The sequence below is a fragment of the Panthera onca genome, chromosome D2, assembly GCF_046562875.1.
Source record: "Panthera onca isolate mPanOnc1 chromosome D2, mPanOnc1 haplotype 2, whole genome shotgun sequence".
Taxonomy (NCBI): Eukaryota; Metazoa; Chordata; class Mammalia; order Carnivora; family Felidae; genus Panthera; species Panthera onca.
Window position 1 is genome coordinate 14,788,367 of NC_138349.1, and position 16,504 is coordinate 14,804,870.

The window sequence follows — 16,504 nt, forward strand, 5'->3', positions numbered from 1 at the left end:
CAGATCCGAAGCAGGATCTGTGCTTGTCAGCATAGAGCCCAATGAGGGGGGCTTGAACTCATAAACTGTGAGATCATGACCTGAGCTGAAATCAAGAGCCAGTTGCTTCATCAACTAAGCCATCCAGGTGCCCCAATAATGCTTATCCTAAATAATGCTATAGAAACACCCCCATAAGTATTTAGGGATACATGTATAAAAATGTTTTCAACTATGAAACTTTAAAAACTCTTGTACATCCATCAGAGGGAGAAAGGCTACATAAATATGGCATCTCCATGCATTAGCAGTAAAAAAGAATGACACTGATCAGTACAAACCAACATGGGAAACGTCCATAATATTTTGCTAAGTAATAAAGCAAATTGCAGCCCAGTAAGTGCTAAACACACACACACACACACACGACGTGTGTGTGCACACAGACACACACACAGAGATACATAAACCCTGAAAGGATGCATGTCAAACTTTCAACAATGGTTACGTGGGGGGGGGGGGGGGTTCTGAAGTAAGGTGATAAGAGAGGAGACTTTGATGTTTTACAGTTTTGTAGTGTTTGAATTTTGGATTCAGTCAACATAACCTACTCTCAAAATTTAAAAACACCTCTACACATTTGGTAAAATAAAAAATATAAATGTGTGTAAATATACACATTTATCTGTGTATCTTTTAGAGAGGCTGGGAGTGTCTGAATACCATCCTGTATTTATGCCTTCTTATAAATCGAAGGACCATCAATGTGACCTCTACATTCACCTTAACTCGATGGCTTTTTCACTGAAAAGGCAACAGCACTGATTTACTACTTCATATAAATGCATTTAGAGTCTCTCAGTAGGAGGTGTATATTAACTTTTGTTCAGTTTCCATTGCAAATATCTCTTCACAAAGCCTCACTATCTTCAAATGTTCAGAAGGACAGCCCCATGCTGTTGACTCTGCAGCTCTGTTTCTGAAATAAACTTCCTGTTGTATTAAACAGGCACAAATATTGGTTATAAAAAAATGTAAAACCTTCTAGAAAGATGTTTTGTGGGTAAGAAAAATGCCTGAAATGCTTCAAGTTGTCTGGCATGTCACTATTTGGAGCAAATAAAAAGTCATGATCAAGAGCTGTATTTTGTTGACCCTGGTGCTGGGTAATAATAAAAAAAATATTTTCTGTTGGGAGTTTGAAAGGGCCCAATATATAACATTCTTCTTTCCTCGCTGAATTCTGCCCTATTGAGAAATAAGCAAAGCAGAAGATACTGCATTTACTACGAATATGGCAGATACTGGAGAATGTGGCTTATATCTGCAAGCAAAGGACTGACTAATATTGAGCCCCAGAATTAGACTAAGGTAATACACACACCATTAAAGGCACAACTGGATGCCATAAGCTTTCTCTTATGTAGTCCTATCACCGTGAAGCTTATGGGACAGAAGAGCAGAGTGGAACATACACTATGTGAGGTAGGCCACCTTCCAAAGAGACAGGCCAAAGAAAGGGGCTAGCTCCAGCTTACCTTGCCAAACTCACCAGTCAGACTGAGTTGCTCGTCCTCACCTTCGAAAAAGAAAGGAGGGTGTTGGGGAAAGGCTGGAGGGGTTAAACCCGTAAAAGTCAGGAGTGAAGAAAAGAATTCCATGGGGCTATCCCAGTGGTGGGAATATACCATGCTTTTGTAAATAACATTCAAAATAGGTGAAGGACTTTATCTTCTTTGTAGTGAAAATAAAATTATATCAATCGCTGGAACATTTGTTGAACACCATGTGCCCTTGATTGTGCTAGATGTGAGACTGGTCGAAAAATGAACAGGAAGTAGAGGGAATCCTCAGTCAAGTGGGATAGGTTGATACACATAACTATCATAGAATATGATTAATGATATAACAGAATTACAAACATATTCTCTATGAACACAGAGAAAGGAAAAGTAGAGGAGAGTTTTCATAATTTATTAGAGTCATTTATTCATTTATTTATTTAATGCCTACTATATGCCAAGCTCTGCACCGATGTCTTGGATTCTGAGTATGCAATGGTAAACTGAGTAGACAAGATCCCTCCTCTTGTTGAGCACATGGCAGAGAGAGATACTAACAAGATAAATCACATAAATATGTAGTTACAAAATAGAATTTGTGCTCTAAAGGAAAAATACAGGTTGTTATTTTAAAAAAATAACAGAGGGAGGGCTTCTCTGAGCAAACATTTCAATCGAGATCTAAAGGACAGGGTATGTTCCACCTAGGCAGGAGACATGCAGGCAAAAGGGCTGGCAGACAATTTGGGGAGAAGGAAAGGTAGAGACAGAGGTTCTCAAATGGAAAAAAAAGCTTGGATTGCTTGAGGCAGCATAGTGAAGAGGGGACCATGGCTGAAAATAACATCAAGGAGATGGTCAGAGGCTACATTGTGACAAGGCCACACTAAGGACTTTAGGTTTTATTATGTTCATTATGAAGTCATTGAATGATTTTAATGAGGGGATGACATGACTCAATTTACAATGGATCAGCCTGTGCAAGAGTGGGTGAGTGGGAGAGAAGAAGTAGAGAAGAGGAGAGACTTACTGTGATCCAGGTGAGAGAGGGTAGTGGCTAGAACTAGGATGTTAGCAATGGGGAGAGAAAATTGGAAGGATTCAAGAAATATTTTGCAGACAAAATCAATAAAACTTGGTTATGGATTAGGGTAGGGTGAGAATGATGAGGTTTGTAAATATGTCAAAACTGCCTGCTACATTTTAGGTTTGACCAAAACCCATAAAAAATGACACCTGAGCTGGGCCTTAAGGACTAAGTTAGATTTTAGCTCATAGAGAAGAAAGAAAGATACTGAGGTGTGAAGAAGTCCTGTGGCATATTTGGAATTCCTTAAATGGTATTCTGATGCAATAGTAGTATAGGGCACAGATTACGAAGACCTTTGAACTCCACATCCAAGTACTAACCAGGCCCGACACTGCTTAGCTTCTGAGACCAGACTAGAACAGGCATGTTCGGAGTAGTATGGTCATAGACAAAACCTTTGAACTTCTGATAAAACTTTTGTGCTTGCTTTTTTGCTTATTTAATCAGGGCAGCATCACTTCAGATCTATGATTATATCAAACTGTTGGGTATTCAGGACTGGAGCTTAGGAAAGAGAGATTCAGGACAAGTATTTGGAAATCATATGTGATCATTAAAACCATTACAACATATGAGCCAGCCCATAAAGAATACAAAGGAAGAAGACAATCAATGATTAACCTTTAGGGATCCCCTGCATTTAAAGGACAGGTGGAAGGAAAAATGAGAAAGAAGCTTGAAAGTCACGAAATCCACATGGATAATATGAAGTCAAAATGTAATCGTAAGTAATTATATAATTATACCTAATTATAGAGCATTTCTATGTTCCAAACACTGTTCTTAATTTTTACTATACCCTTGTGAGGTAGGTGCTATTATGAACCTCATTTTATAGATCTAGAGACTGAGGTACAGACAAGTTAAATTGTCCAAGACTACTCACTTAGTAAACAGCAGAGCTGAGATTCCAAGGGGTTTGTAATCTTAATCTCTATGGTTACTGTCTCTTAAGAACCTGAGATTTATCATTTCTATCCTCCCTGAACTATATGAAAAAACAAAACAAAACAAAAGAAACAAAAATCACAACAACTAGATCAGTCATTATTGTACAACCTTCTGGGAGCTTCTTATGGATTAGCCCAACCTTTGATTTAAGTGTTAATCACAGCGATATTCTACAAGTTAGCTGACTTAACATGATCCCACACTCTTCAAAATAGAACCTTTTAAATAAATAAGCATCTTGGTATTTACAAACAGGAAAAGATTACCTAAAGCAGAGACCATCAAACCACTGTGAATGTAAGTACCGAGTCTACAATAATGGATGACATCACAATAGTGTCCAACAAATAACCTGAACATGGCAGATTAACTTAAAAAATCATTAAAAAAGAATTCCAATAATGTAGACAGAATAAAATATGTATAAAAATTTCCAATTACTAAAAGTAGAAACAATAAGCTCATACAAATAAGCTAACAGTAATTTTTTTTTATAATTGCTTTCTTACTGGTTCAAGTTTAATAAAAGTAGGAGTACAATTATAATAACCTTAAAATAAAACTGGTTCTCAACTGGGGACAATTTTACCCACCCCTCTCTGCCCAGGGGACATCTGGCAATATCTGGAGACGTTTTTAATTGGCAAGGCTGGGGGTGGAAGGTGCTACTGGTATCCAGTGGGCAGAGGCCAGGGATGCTATCAAACGCTTAAATTGCATAGGGCTGCCCTCTCACAACAAAGAACAACCTGGTCCAAAATGTCAACAGTGTGAAGTTTGAGAAATCCTGCCATAAATATAGCATCTATACCCACAGAAGTTAAACCTGAAAATTTAGGAAAAAGGCAACAGAATTCAGTATACGTTTGAACAGAATGTTCAAATGGAACAGAATATTCCAAAGTTAGGGATAAAACCTACTTAATTTTGGCCTTCATGATATTGAATAAATGTCATATCATTTCTTGCCATCATAAGACTCTTGTTATACTAATTATGAGACTTATGGCCCTATTTCCTAAAATCTTTACACTCACTACTTTGACTAGGTTCTTTATACTTGAAATAACTTTTATAGAACATACCAGTTGGCAAAATAAGCTACACATATCAAACAATTTAAAGTGGGAACTGGTAAATAACTGCTAAAATGCAGAAAATGGACAGTGTATACAGACTGATGTTTCTTTCTATTCAAATTTCCTGTCACCATCTGTGAAGGAAAAAACACTCTAACAGACTTTGTGTGTTTAATTTTAACCCAGGGCAAATTTTTATGACTCAGTGATAAACCCACAAAACTGGAGTTCACATTGGAAGTCCTTACACTACTAACCATAATGATACCAGTGGGCATTATCATTTTTAAAAGTGTAAAAAAATCAATGAGCAGATTGTCATTACAGAAACGCATTCTGCATCACACATATCACCCAAGAGATTGATATTTCATGCTTATAAAACTTAACATAAAATTAAATTGCAAATATTTTCTCACAATCTACTAAAAGTATGGCCTAAAGCAATACACTACTAATATGAAGCATTTGTTCAGCTCTAGTGGACATATTTCTATATGATTTATGTAAAAGAAGACTTCATTTGCTTCTCATAGATTCAGTAATGAGGTTTCTTTCCTTATATTTAGCCTAGAAAGTATATGAACTTCTTTGAAATTAAGCAAGAAAATATAACATTGAATTATTAATAAATAATAGTAAAATTAATAAACCGAAGTTTTTCTCCTTGTGTGTATGACTGTGTTATTTCAAACGCCAGCCTTTCTTTCATTATCCAAATGCATAAAAAGCATCTAAACGTTTCATACAAAAAATACATTTCGTTCTTTCAGCACCAAACCGGTAGTAATAAATTTCAAGAAAAATAGGAATTTGTGATTTTCCCCCCTTAGATCTAAAAAGAGAAAAAATAATTTCAATACTTTTTTAAAAAGTTATGAATAGGGGCACCTGGGTGGCTCAGCCGGTTAAGTCCAACTTCGGCTCGGGTCATGATCTCCTGGTTTGTGGGTTTGAGCCCCGCATCTGGCTCTGTGCTGACAGCTCAGAGCCTGGAGCCTGCTTCAAATTCTGTGTCTCCCTCTCTCTCTGCCCCTCCCCTGCTCACCTCTCTCTCTCTCTCTCAAAAAGAAATGAACATAAAAAATATTAAAAAATAAATAAAAATAAAAAGTTACAAATAACAAAAAGGGGGGTTGTGGAACCAATACTTTGTCTTAATCTATTGGCATGTGAATAGCACTGAGTCCATGAGGCAGAAAGATAAAACTGATTTCAGTATTATCAACCTGATACCCTGTGAAACTTACATATAGTTCTTTTTAGCTAGTGAAGCGTTTTCTCATTAGCATGTTTCATAATATACATAGAAGGAATTAATGTCTTTATTTGGAACTTAAATTACACATTCAGTTTTATGCTCAAATCTCTTTGAAAACTTGGAAAATTACTAGATTTTATACCAAAATATAATAGGCAATTCTTACCTTAAGCATTCAGCATCATTTTGAGGCTTTTCATTGATTTTTACTTTTTCTGCCTCTAGGTATTTGGTAGTACAAATGGCTTCATTCTTTTTATCTTCAGAAACTAAACAGTTAAGAAAATGCTTACAATCTTTAAAAAATAAACAGAAGAGCTACCTTCATTCATTCATAAGAACAATACTCTAATTTTTGGTGCTTCATATAAAATGTATGTAGTAATGATTTTTATTTTTCTACTTTAACATAGCAACTAAAGGCACAAAAAAGATCTTAACAAAATTTATGACATTAAAAATACCAGATCTAACACTAATCATTTCAGTATTTTACCCATTCTTTTTTTATACCAATAATAATACTATATCCCAATAAATTAGTACAATCTGAAAGAATATTATGACCCTGTTATGTGTATATAACTATATTAATCAGCAAAATAAACTAGCTCATAAAGATAATACCTTTAAGTTTTCTCTGCAGAGTAAATAATTCTTGTATTAATTCATCCTTTTGTTTTTGAAGTTCACTTAACTGGCCACTATCGTGTTCCATTGTCTTCATTTCTAGAAACAAATAGACAAATAAAAATCACATTTTAACTATTTAGGCTTTGCCTTAAATACGTCAGCAGGTATTAACATTGTGTGTGCGCACACACACGAGTGTGTGTGTGTGTGTGTGTGTGTGTGTGTGTGTGTGTGTGTGTGTAGTAATAATAATTTAAGCATCATATGGTCAATTCTAGGCCCCAAAAGGCTTCCTCTGGCCATCTAGAAACTGTTTCTAGTAAACTGACCAGGATTCATTAAGCAACAACCAGGTACAAAAGAATTCGTTGGTGGTTGGACCACCAAGAGATAATTCCAAAGAATGTAATATCACTAAGTAAAACAAGATTCCAAATAGGATAGTGAGAAAACTCTACCCTTCATAACTAAAGCATATTTAAAGTAGCATTTCCCAGTACTCACTATATGGCTACAAACCTCCATAGTATTGGGAATACTATTTTTTCTACCTAGAATGCCTTTCCTCTCTTTATTCCCACAGTAAATTCCAGTTCATTCTTTAAGATTCACCTAATTTTTCAAAAGGTAAACAATAAATCAGGACACAAAATTTCTAGCACATGACACTAAATTAGTAGCCAACTTCCTTAATGTACTAAGAGCTCATATAAATCAGTAAGAATAAAACTGCAGAAAGATGAACAAAGAATATGAGCAGACTGTTCACAGGACAATAAAAAGAAATATAAGCAGTCAATAAATTCAGAGAAAGAAATTCAACATCATGCAAAAATCAAGGAAATGTAATTAAACCAACACATAAAATAATATTTTTACCTGTCAGACTGGCAAAGATTAAGGTCAGCGATAATGCCCAGACTGGTAATGGTATAGGATAATAATATAGGAAAACAGGCACTCACTTATAGACTTGGTAGGAAAATTAATTAATTCAGCGCTTTAAGGAGTATAATTTGGCATTGAGTCCCTTAATATTTTCTTCTGATCTAGCAGTTTCTTCAGTAGATTTTGCCACACAAATATAGTCACAGAAGTATAGGGAGATATATACTCAGATAGTGAGAGGCCCTTATTGATGGTCATGTTGGTTGTTTCTTGATTTTTATTTTGTTTTGTTTTCTTCTGAAATCACCACCAGTCCTTCTACCTGTGCACTTTCCTATCTTCTCTGGGAACTGAGAAGTGCGCACTGACGATGTGGAGACTACTTGGGATTCTGTCTCTCTCCTTCTCTCTCTGTCCCTCCTGCACTGTCTCTCTGTCTCCCTCTATCAATCAATAAACGAACAAATGAACAAACCTGAAAAAAAAAAGAAGTTGAGTCTAATCCCCTCCACTTGAGTGTGGGCCGACCTCAGTGATCTGTTTTGAATAAACAGAATGAGGTAGAAGTAATGCTACCCAATTCCTGAGTCTAGATCATACGATGATAGAGCTTCTCTCTTGAATTTTCAACTCTACTTCTCCATGGGCTTTGATCCATCAGCATTTAATATATTCAAATATCTCCTGTCTCAAAAAAACACTTCCCCAGTAAAAACCCTCCATTGACCTCATACCCCTCTGGGTTACTGGACTCTCTGTCTTCTCCAGAGAAACTTCGCTTCAAGGACTTGTGTGCGCTCATGATCGCCACTTCCTCTGCTGCCACTGCTCAACCCATCTTACGACCTGGTTCGTTAGTTCCTTTTTCTTTCTTTCTTTTTTTCTTTCTTTCTTTCTTTCTTTTTTTTCTTTTTCCTTCCTTCCTTCCTTCCTTCCTTCCTTCCTTCCTTCCTTCCTTCCTTTCTCCTTCTTTCTTTTTATGAAATTTATTGTCAAACTGGTTTCCATACAACACCCAGTGCTCATCCCGACAGGGTTTCTGCCCTTTCTTACTACCTCCATCTGTTGCTTTCTCTAAAGCTCACCAGGGACCTCCTCTTGCTGCTTCTTAGTCCTTATGGGTGACAGTTTGGCAGCAAGTAATGTGGGTTGATCACTCCCTCAAACACTCCCTCCTGTAGGTGAATTCGTTGTCACACAGTAATGTTTCCTGCCTACCTCTCACATTGTTCTTTGCCGTTTCCTTTTCCTTGCTTTGAAAATCTGGGTTCTATTATTTTCTTTCAATACATTTTTCCTGGGTGACGCTCAAAGTTAACAGTTCCAGCCAAACCTCTCTCAGCACTTTTGACTTATAGACACAACTTTTCAACATTTACACTTAGATCTGTCACTTGGCTAATCTCTATCGGCCCCAGACTTCAGTCTGGACGTCACTTGCTCGGAGAGATCTTCCTCAACTCCTAGTTCACATTAAGTTCCCTTATTATATGTTATCACACCATTTTGTACTTCTCCTTTTGAAGCAGTCATTAATTCATAATTATCTCTTTCATAGTGTTGGAGACAGAGCATTAAATAAAACAAAGTCCTGCCATTACAGAGTTTAAAGTCTCATGTAAAAATGTTAAAAAATATTTAGAGGCAGGCTTTGTGAAAGTATAAAGACCAACAGTACCAGGTACCATGGAGGCAAATCTATTAAAATAAATTCATATTTCTGGAAGAAAGGATACAAAATACAGGGCTCCTACAGTATTTGTGGTATCAAGGACTTTTTTCTTCATCATTTTTATAGACGAATAATTTACATAAAGTACATCCATTTACAGCATACAATTCTATGAGTTTTGGCTGTCACAATACACTCATGAAACCACCGCCACAATCAAGAAATTGTATATACACTTCCTATCAATTCCTAAAGCTTCCTCTGCCGCTTTGCAATTTATTCATTCTCACCCAGGCAACCACTGGTTGACTTGTCACATGCCTGCTTGTTGTCACACACAGTTTGCATTGTACGTAGTGTGTGTTCTTCCGTATCTAGCTTCTTTCACTAACAATATCATTTTGAGATGCATCCATGATGTCTATGAGCAGATTTGTTATTTTTTACATCACTGGGTATTCCTATGGCATGGATATACCAATTTTGTTTATCCATTTACCTCCTAATGGACATTTAAGTTATGTTAAGTTTTTGGCTATTGTGAATAAAGTTACTAAAAACTTAGTGTGGACATATGTTTCAATTCGTTGGTGTATCTAGTTGTAGGATGACTGGGTCATACAGTAAATGTGTGCTTAATGTTTTAAGAAACTGCAAAATAATTTTTCAAAGTGTGTACCATTTATTTCACATTCCCATCACTACTATATGAATTCCAGATGCTCCACATTCTTGCCAACACTTGATATGACCGGTCTTTTTAATTTTAATTAAATGAATGTACAGTGATATTGCATTGTGGTTTAAATTTGTATTTTCCTGAAGACTAAAGATATTGAATATCTTTCCATATGTCATTGGTCATCAGTGTATGCCCTTTTGTGAAGTTCAAATCTCTTCCCTCTTTCATAATCAGTTGTGTTACCTTATTAACTTGTACAGGTTCATTATATTCTAGATAACAGTACAATGGCAGATATACGTATTGCAAATATTTTATCCAAGCCTGTGGTTTGTCTTTTGATTTTCTTAATAGTGTTTTTTCAAATTTAAATCCAATGTAATTGTTTTTTCTTTTATGGTTCACGTTTCTGTGTCTCATCTCATTGCCTATCCCAAGATGGCAAAGATTTCCTATTATATTTTCTTCTAGAAGTTTCATAATTTTAGCTTTCATCTTTAGGTGTATGCTCATTCTGAGTTAATTTAATATGGCATGAAGATTTAAGAATAATTGTTTCACAACGGATGTCCAATAGTCTCAGCACCATTTACTGAAAAGACTGTCCTCTCTCCCTGGAATTGCCATGCTACCTTTGTTGAAAATCAATTGACCCTATATGCAGAAGGCTATTTCTGGACTCCTTCATTCCAGTGGTACATATGTGCCTATTTTTAAGCCAATGACACATTATCTTGATTACTATACCTTTTTAGCAAAATTTGAAATCAGGGAGTATAGATCCCTAAATTTTGTTCTTTTAAAAAATTGTTTTGGCTATCCTAAGTAATTTGCATTTCCATATAAATATTAGAATCAGCATTCAAGGCATAATAAAATTTGATGGGATTTTTACCGAGATTCTCTTGAACCTATGATCAACTTGAAGAGAACTGTTCTATTAACAAAATTGAGTTTTCTAATCCATGAACATGATAGATGTATTTATTTAGGTCTTCCTTAATTTCTATCAGCAGTGCTCTGTGGTTTACAGTGTAGAAATCCCTGATGTCTTTTGTTAAATTTGTTTCTATTTTGTTTTTTTGATTGTTTAAATGGTATTTTTATTCCACTTTTCAATTGTTTGCTGTTAGTATATAAAAATTCAAGTGATTTTAAAACATATACCTTGTAGTCTATAACCTTATTATATTAACTTACTAATTTTGGTAATTATTTCGTAAATTCCTTATAATTTTCTATATAATCATGTAACCTTAAATAGAGGCAATTTTATTTTTATACTTTCTGATCTTTATACCTTTCCTTCTTCTTGCCTCATTGAAATGGCTAAAATTATTAGGACATCCAGGGCCATATTGAATAGAAGTGATAAGAATTGGCATCTTCACTTTATTCTCAATCTTTGTGGAAAAGTATTTAATATGTCACCATTATGTATAATATTGGTGTTCAATATTTCATCATTAAGTGTAATAGTAGCTGTAGGCTTTTCATACAGGTTCTTTATTAGGTTGAGAAAGTTCCCTTCTATTCCTGGTTTTCTTAGAGTTATATAGGACTGTAATGATCCATTTACCAGTCCCCCTTTCCAGTCCTTTGTTATAGCTGTCACATATGCAAGTGACACACATGTATACAAATCGTCTCTACATACATTATAAATTCCACAAGATGATATATTATTTGCTTTAAGCAATCATATGCATTTTTTAAAATCAAGAGAAAAAATAGGTATTTATATTTATCTTTATATTTGCAATTTCTGATTATTTTAATTCATTATGATCTGAGTTTCTCTCTAGTGTCATTTTTGCTTCTACTTAGAGGACTTCCTTTAGCATATCTTGTTGAATCGTGATGGCATTAGATTCCCTTAATTTTTATTTATCTGAAAATTTCTTTATTGTAACTTCACTTTTGAAGGATATTTTCACTGGATAGAGAAAATTTTCTTTCAATATTTTCAAGATGTTATTCCACCATCTGCTTGACTTCATCATTTCTACTGACAGGTACATAGTCATTAGATTTATTGTTCTCTGTTTTCAAGATTTTCTCTTTATCTTTGGCTTTTCAACTGTTTGACTATTATTATGTGACTAGGCCTGGATTTCTTTGAATTTATCCAGTTTGGGTTTGCTAATTTCTCGAATATGTAAATTACTGTCTGTTAGAAAATTTAAGAAATTTTCTGCCATGATTTCTTCAAATATATTTTCTGCTAATTCTCTCTCTTCTCCTTCAGAGACTCCAATTACATGAACGTTAGACCTTTTAAAACTGTCCCACAAGTCCCTAAGTTTCTATTTTTTTTGTTTCATTTTAATTTTTCTTTGCTTTTCCAGATGGGACAATTTCTATCAATCTATCTTCATGTTCACTGGCTCTTCTATAAGCTCCATTCTGCTATTAAGCTCATTTAGAGACAATTTTTTAGGTAATATTATCCTCATTTTATCATTTTTATTTTCTATTTTTATTTTTTAAATTAATTTATTGAAATTCAAGTTAGCTAACATGCCATGTAGTATTGGTTTCAGGGGTAGAACCTGTGATTCATCATTTACATTTAATACCCAGTGCTCATCCCAACAAGTGCCCTCCTTCATGCCCATCACCATTTAGCTCATCCACCCACCCACCTCCCTCCAGCAACCCTCAGTTTGTTCTGTGTATTTAAGACTCTGGTATGGTTTGCCTCCCTCTTTCTTTTTTTTTTTTTTTTTTTTTCAAGTTTATTTATTTATCCTGAGGGGGGAGAGGCAGAGACAGAAAGGGAGAGAGAGAGAATCCTAGGCAGGCTTTGCACTGCCAGCACAGAGCCCAGCACAGGGCTCGAATCACAAACCCTGAGATCATGAACTGAGCCAAAATCAAGAGTCAGATGCTTAACCAACTGAGTCTCCCAGGCACGCCCTTCCTCACTATTTTTATCTTATTTTTCTTTTCTCTCTCCTATGTTCACCTGTTTTGTTTCTTAAATTCCACATATGAGTGCAATCATATGATGTTTGTCTTTCTCTGACTTAATTTCACTTAGCGTAATTCGTTCTAGTTCCATCCATGCTGTTGAAAATGTCAAGATTTCATTTTTTTTATATATGAGTAATATTCCATTGTACATATATACCATGTCTTCTTTATTGATTCATCAGTCAATGTATATTTGGGCTCTTCACATAATTTGGCTATTGTTGATACTGCTGCTATAAATATTGGGGTGCATGTGCCCTTTCGAATCAGCACTTTTGTATCCATTGTATACCTCGTAGTGCAATTGCTGTGTCATAGGGTACTTCTATTTTTAACTTTTTGAGGAACATTCATAATGTTTTCCAGAGTGGCTGCACCACTTTGCATTCCCACCAACAGTGCAAAAATGTTCCCCTTTCTCTGCATCCTCGCCAACGTCTGTTGTTTCCTGAGTTCCTGATTTGAGCCATTCTGACAGGTGTGAGGTGGTATCTCATTGTGATTTTGATTTGTATTTCCCTGATGATGAGTGATGTTGAGCCCCTTTTCATGAGTCTGTTAGCTATCTGGATGTCTTCTTTGGGAAAGTGTCTATTCATGTCGTCTGTCTATTTCTTTACTGGATTATTTGTTCTTTGGGTGTTGAGTTTGATACGTTCTTTATAGATTTTGGATACTAACCTTTACCCAATATGTCATTTGCAAATATCTCCTCTCATTCTGTCAGGTGCATGTTAGTTTTGTTGATTGTTTTCTTCACTGTGCATAAGCTTTTAATCTTGAGGAGGTCCCAATAGCTCAGTTTTGCTTCTTGAGACATGACTAGTAAGAAGTTACTGTGCCAAGGTCAGAGAGGTTGCTGCCTGTTTTCTCCTGCATGATTTTGATGATTTCCTGTCTTACAGTTAGGTCTTTTATCCATTTTTAATTTATTTTTGTGTATGGTGTAAAACAGTTGTCTAGTTTCATTATTCTGCATGTCACTGTCCAGTTTTCCCAGCATAATTTGCTGAAGAGACCATCTTTTTTCCATTGGCTATCTTTCCTGCTTTGTCAAAGATTAGTTGGGTCTTTTTATGGGTCTATTCCTGGGTTCTATCTTCTGTTCTACTGATTTATTTGTCTGTTCTTGTGCCAGTACCATACTATCTTTATGATTACAGCTTTGTAATACAGCTTGACATCTGGAATTGTGATGCGTCCAGCTTTGGTTTTCTTTTTCAACAATACTCTGACTATTCAGGTCTTTTCTGGTTCCATACAAATTTTAGAATTGTTTGTTCTAGTTCTGTGAAGAATTCTGGTGTTATTTTGATAGGGATTGCACTGAATGTATAGATTACTTTGGGTAGTATAGACATTTTAACAATACTTGTTCTTCCAATCCATGAGTATGTAATGTTTTTCTACTTCTTTGTGTCTTCTTCAATTTCTTTCATAAGCTTTCTATAGTTTTCAGCATACAAATCTTTTACCTCTTTGATTAGGTTTATTCCTAGTTATCTTATGGTTTTAGTGCAATTGTAAATGGGATCGATTCCTTAATTTCTGTTTCTGCTGCTTCATTATTGGTGTAGAGAAATGCAACCAATTTCTGTCCATTAATTTTGTATCCTGAGACTTTGGTGAATTCATGTATCAGTTCTAGCAGTTTTTTGGTGGAGTCTTTTGGGTTTCCCATGTAGAGTATCATGTCATCTGCAAAAAGTGAAAGTTTGACTTCTTCTTTGCCAATTTGTATGTCTTTTATTTCTTTTTGTGGTCTGACTGCTGAGGCTAGGACTGCCAGTACTACGTTGAAAAAGACTGGTGGGAGTGGACATCCTTGTTGTGTTCCTGACCTTAGGGGGAAAGCTCTCAGTCTTCTCCACTGAGGATGATATTAGCTGTGGGTCTTTCATATATGGCCTTTATGATGTGGATACATGTTTCTTCTATCCTTTCTTGAAGTTTTTTATCAAGAAAGGATGCTGTATTTTGTCAAATGTTTTTTTCTGCATCTATTGAGAGGTTCCCATGGTTCTTATCCTTTCTTATTAACGTAGTACATCATGTTGATTGATTTGTGAATATTGAATGAGCTCTGCAGCCCAGGAATGAATCCCACTTGATCACAGTGAATAATTCTTTTAATGCACTGTGGAATTTGATTTGCTGGTATCTTGTTGAGAATTTTTTCATACAGATTCATCAGGGATATTGGCCTGTAATTCTCTTTTTAGTGGAGTCTTTATCTAGTTTTGGAATCGAGGAAAAGCTGGCTTCATAGAATCAGTTTGAAAAATTTCTTTCCATTTATTTTTTCCTTTTTTTTTTTTTTTGGAACAGTTTGAGAAGAATAGGTATTAACTCTTCTTTAAATGTCTGGTAAAATTCCCCTGGGAAGCCATCTGGCCCAGGACTCTTGTTTGTTGGGAGATCTTTGAATTTTGATTGAATTTCTTTGTTGGGTATGGGTCTGTTCAAATTTTCCATTTCTTCCTGTTTGTTTTAGTAGTTTGTATGTTTCTAGGAATGTGTCCATTTCTTCCAGATTGCCCAGTTTGTTTGCATATAATTTTTCACAGTATTCTCTTAAAATTGTGTTTCTGTGGTGTTGGTTGTGATCTCTCCTCTTTCAGTCATGATTTTATCTATTTAGGTCCTTGCTTTTTGATAAGTCTGGCTAGGGGTTTATCAATTTTGTTTATTTTTCAAAGAACCAGCTCATAGTTTCATGACCTGTTTTGCTAGTTGTTTTTGTTTGTTTGTTTCTATCATTTATTTCTGCTCTAATCTTTATTATTCCCCCCCCCTTTTTTTTTTTGCTGTCTTTAGGCTTTATTTGCTGTTCCTTTCTGAGCTCCTGTAGGTGTAAGGTTAGATTGTGTATTTGGGACCTTTCTTGCTTCTTGAGATAGGCCTGAATTGCAATATACTTTCCTCTGAGGACTGTCTTTGCTGCATCCCAAAGTGTTTAAACTGTCATTTTTCATTTTCATTTGCTTCCAGGTATTTTTTTTTAATTTCTTTAATTTCCTGGTTAAAACTTTCATTCTTCAGTAGGATGTTCTTTAACCTCTGTGTATTTGAGGGCTTTCTAAATTATTTCTTGTGGTTGATTTCAAGTTTCATAGTGTTGTGATCTGAAAATATGCATAGTGTGATCTCAATCTTTTTGTATCTGTTGAGGGCTAATTTGTGATCCAGTATGTGATCTATTTTGGAGAATGTTCCATGGGCACTCAAGAAGAATGTGTATTCTGCTGCTTTAGGATGAAATGGTTTGAATACCTGTTAAGTCAATCTGGTCTGGTGTGTCATTCAAAGTCATTGTTTTGCTTGGATGATCGGTCCATTGTTGTAAATGGGACATTAAAGTCTCCTACTATTATGGTATTATTATCAATGCCCTTATATTTGTTGTTAACTGATTTATGTATTTGGGTTCTCTAAGTTGGAGGCATAAATACTTAAAATTGTGAGATCTTCTTGATGGATAGATGCCTTAATTATATAATGCCCCTCTTCATCTCTTGTTACAGTCTTTGTTTTAATATATAGTTGACTGGTAGATGTTTTTCCATCCCTTCACTTTCCATCTGCACATGTCTTTAGGTCTAAAATGAATCTCTTGTAGGCAGCATATAGATGGATCTTATTTATTGTTTGTTTGTTTGTTTTTGTTTTTTTACATTCTGATATCCTATGTCTTTTCACTGCAGCATTTAGTCTATTTATATTCAGAGTGA

General features: G+C 35.2%; 1 protein-coding gene and 1 long non-coding RNA gene across 5 annotated transcripts in view; one reads left to right on the forward strand and one right to left on the reverse strand.

Annotated features, from left to right (window-relative positions):
• Positions 1-16,504, reverse strand: part of CCDC172 (coiled-coil domain containing 172) — a 71,973-nt gene that overhangs the window by 23,029 nt on the left and 32,440 nt on the right. For all 3 annotated transcript variants that reach the window (XR_009612832.3, XR_009612833.3, XM_060641396.3), the window contains exons 6-7: positions 6,550-6,651; positions 6,089-6,191 (exon numbers count right to left, since the gene is read on the reverse strand). Coding sequence is in view for 1 of the 3 variants with exons in the window: in XM_060641396.3 (XP_060497379.1) it covers positions 6,089-6,191; positions 6,550-6,651 (205 nt within the window). In the remaining 2 variants the exon portion in view is untranslated. The remainder of the gene's footprint in view (positions 1-6,088; positions 6,192-6,549; positions 6,652-16,504) is intronic.
• The window catches only part of LOC132684865 (uncharacterized), a 31,218-nt gene continuing 17,217 nt past the window's right edge, over positions 2,504-16,504 (forward strand). The window contains exons 1-2 of one of the 2 annotated variants that reach the window (XR_009612834.2): positions 2,504-2,581; positions 3,079-3,355. This is a non-coding gene — a long non-coding RNA (uncharacterized LOC132684865). The remainder of the gene's footprint in view (positions 2,582-3,078; positions 3,356-16,504) is intronic. The other variant, XR_009612835.2, reaches the window with a different exon arrangement.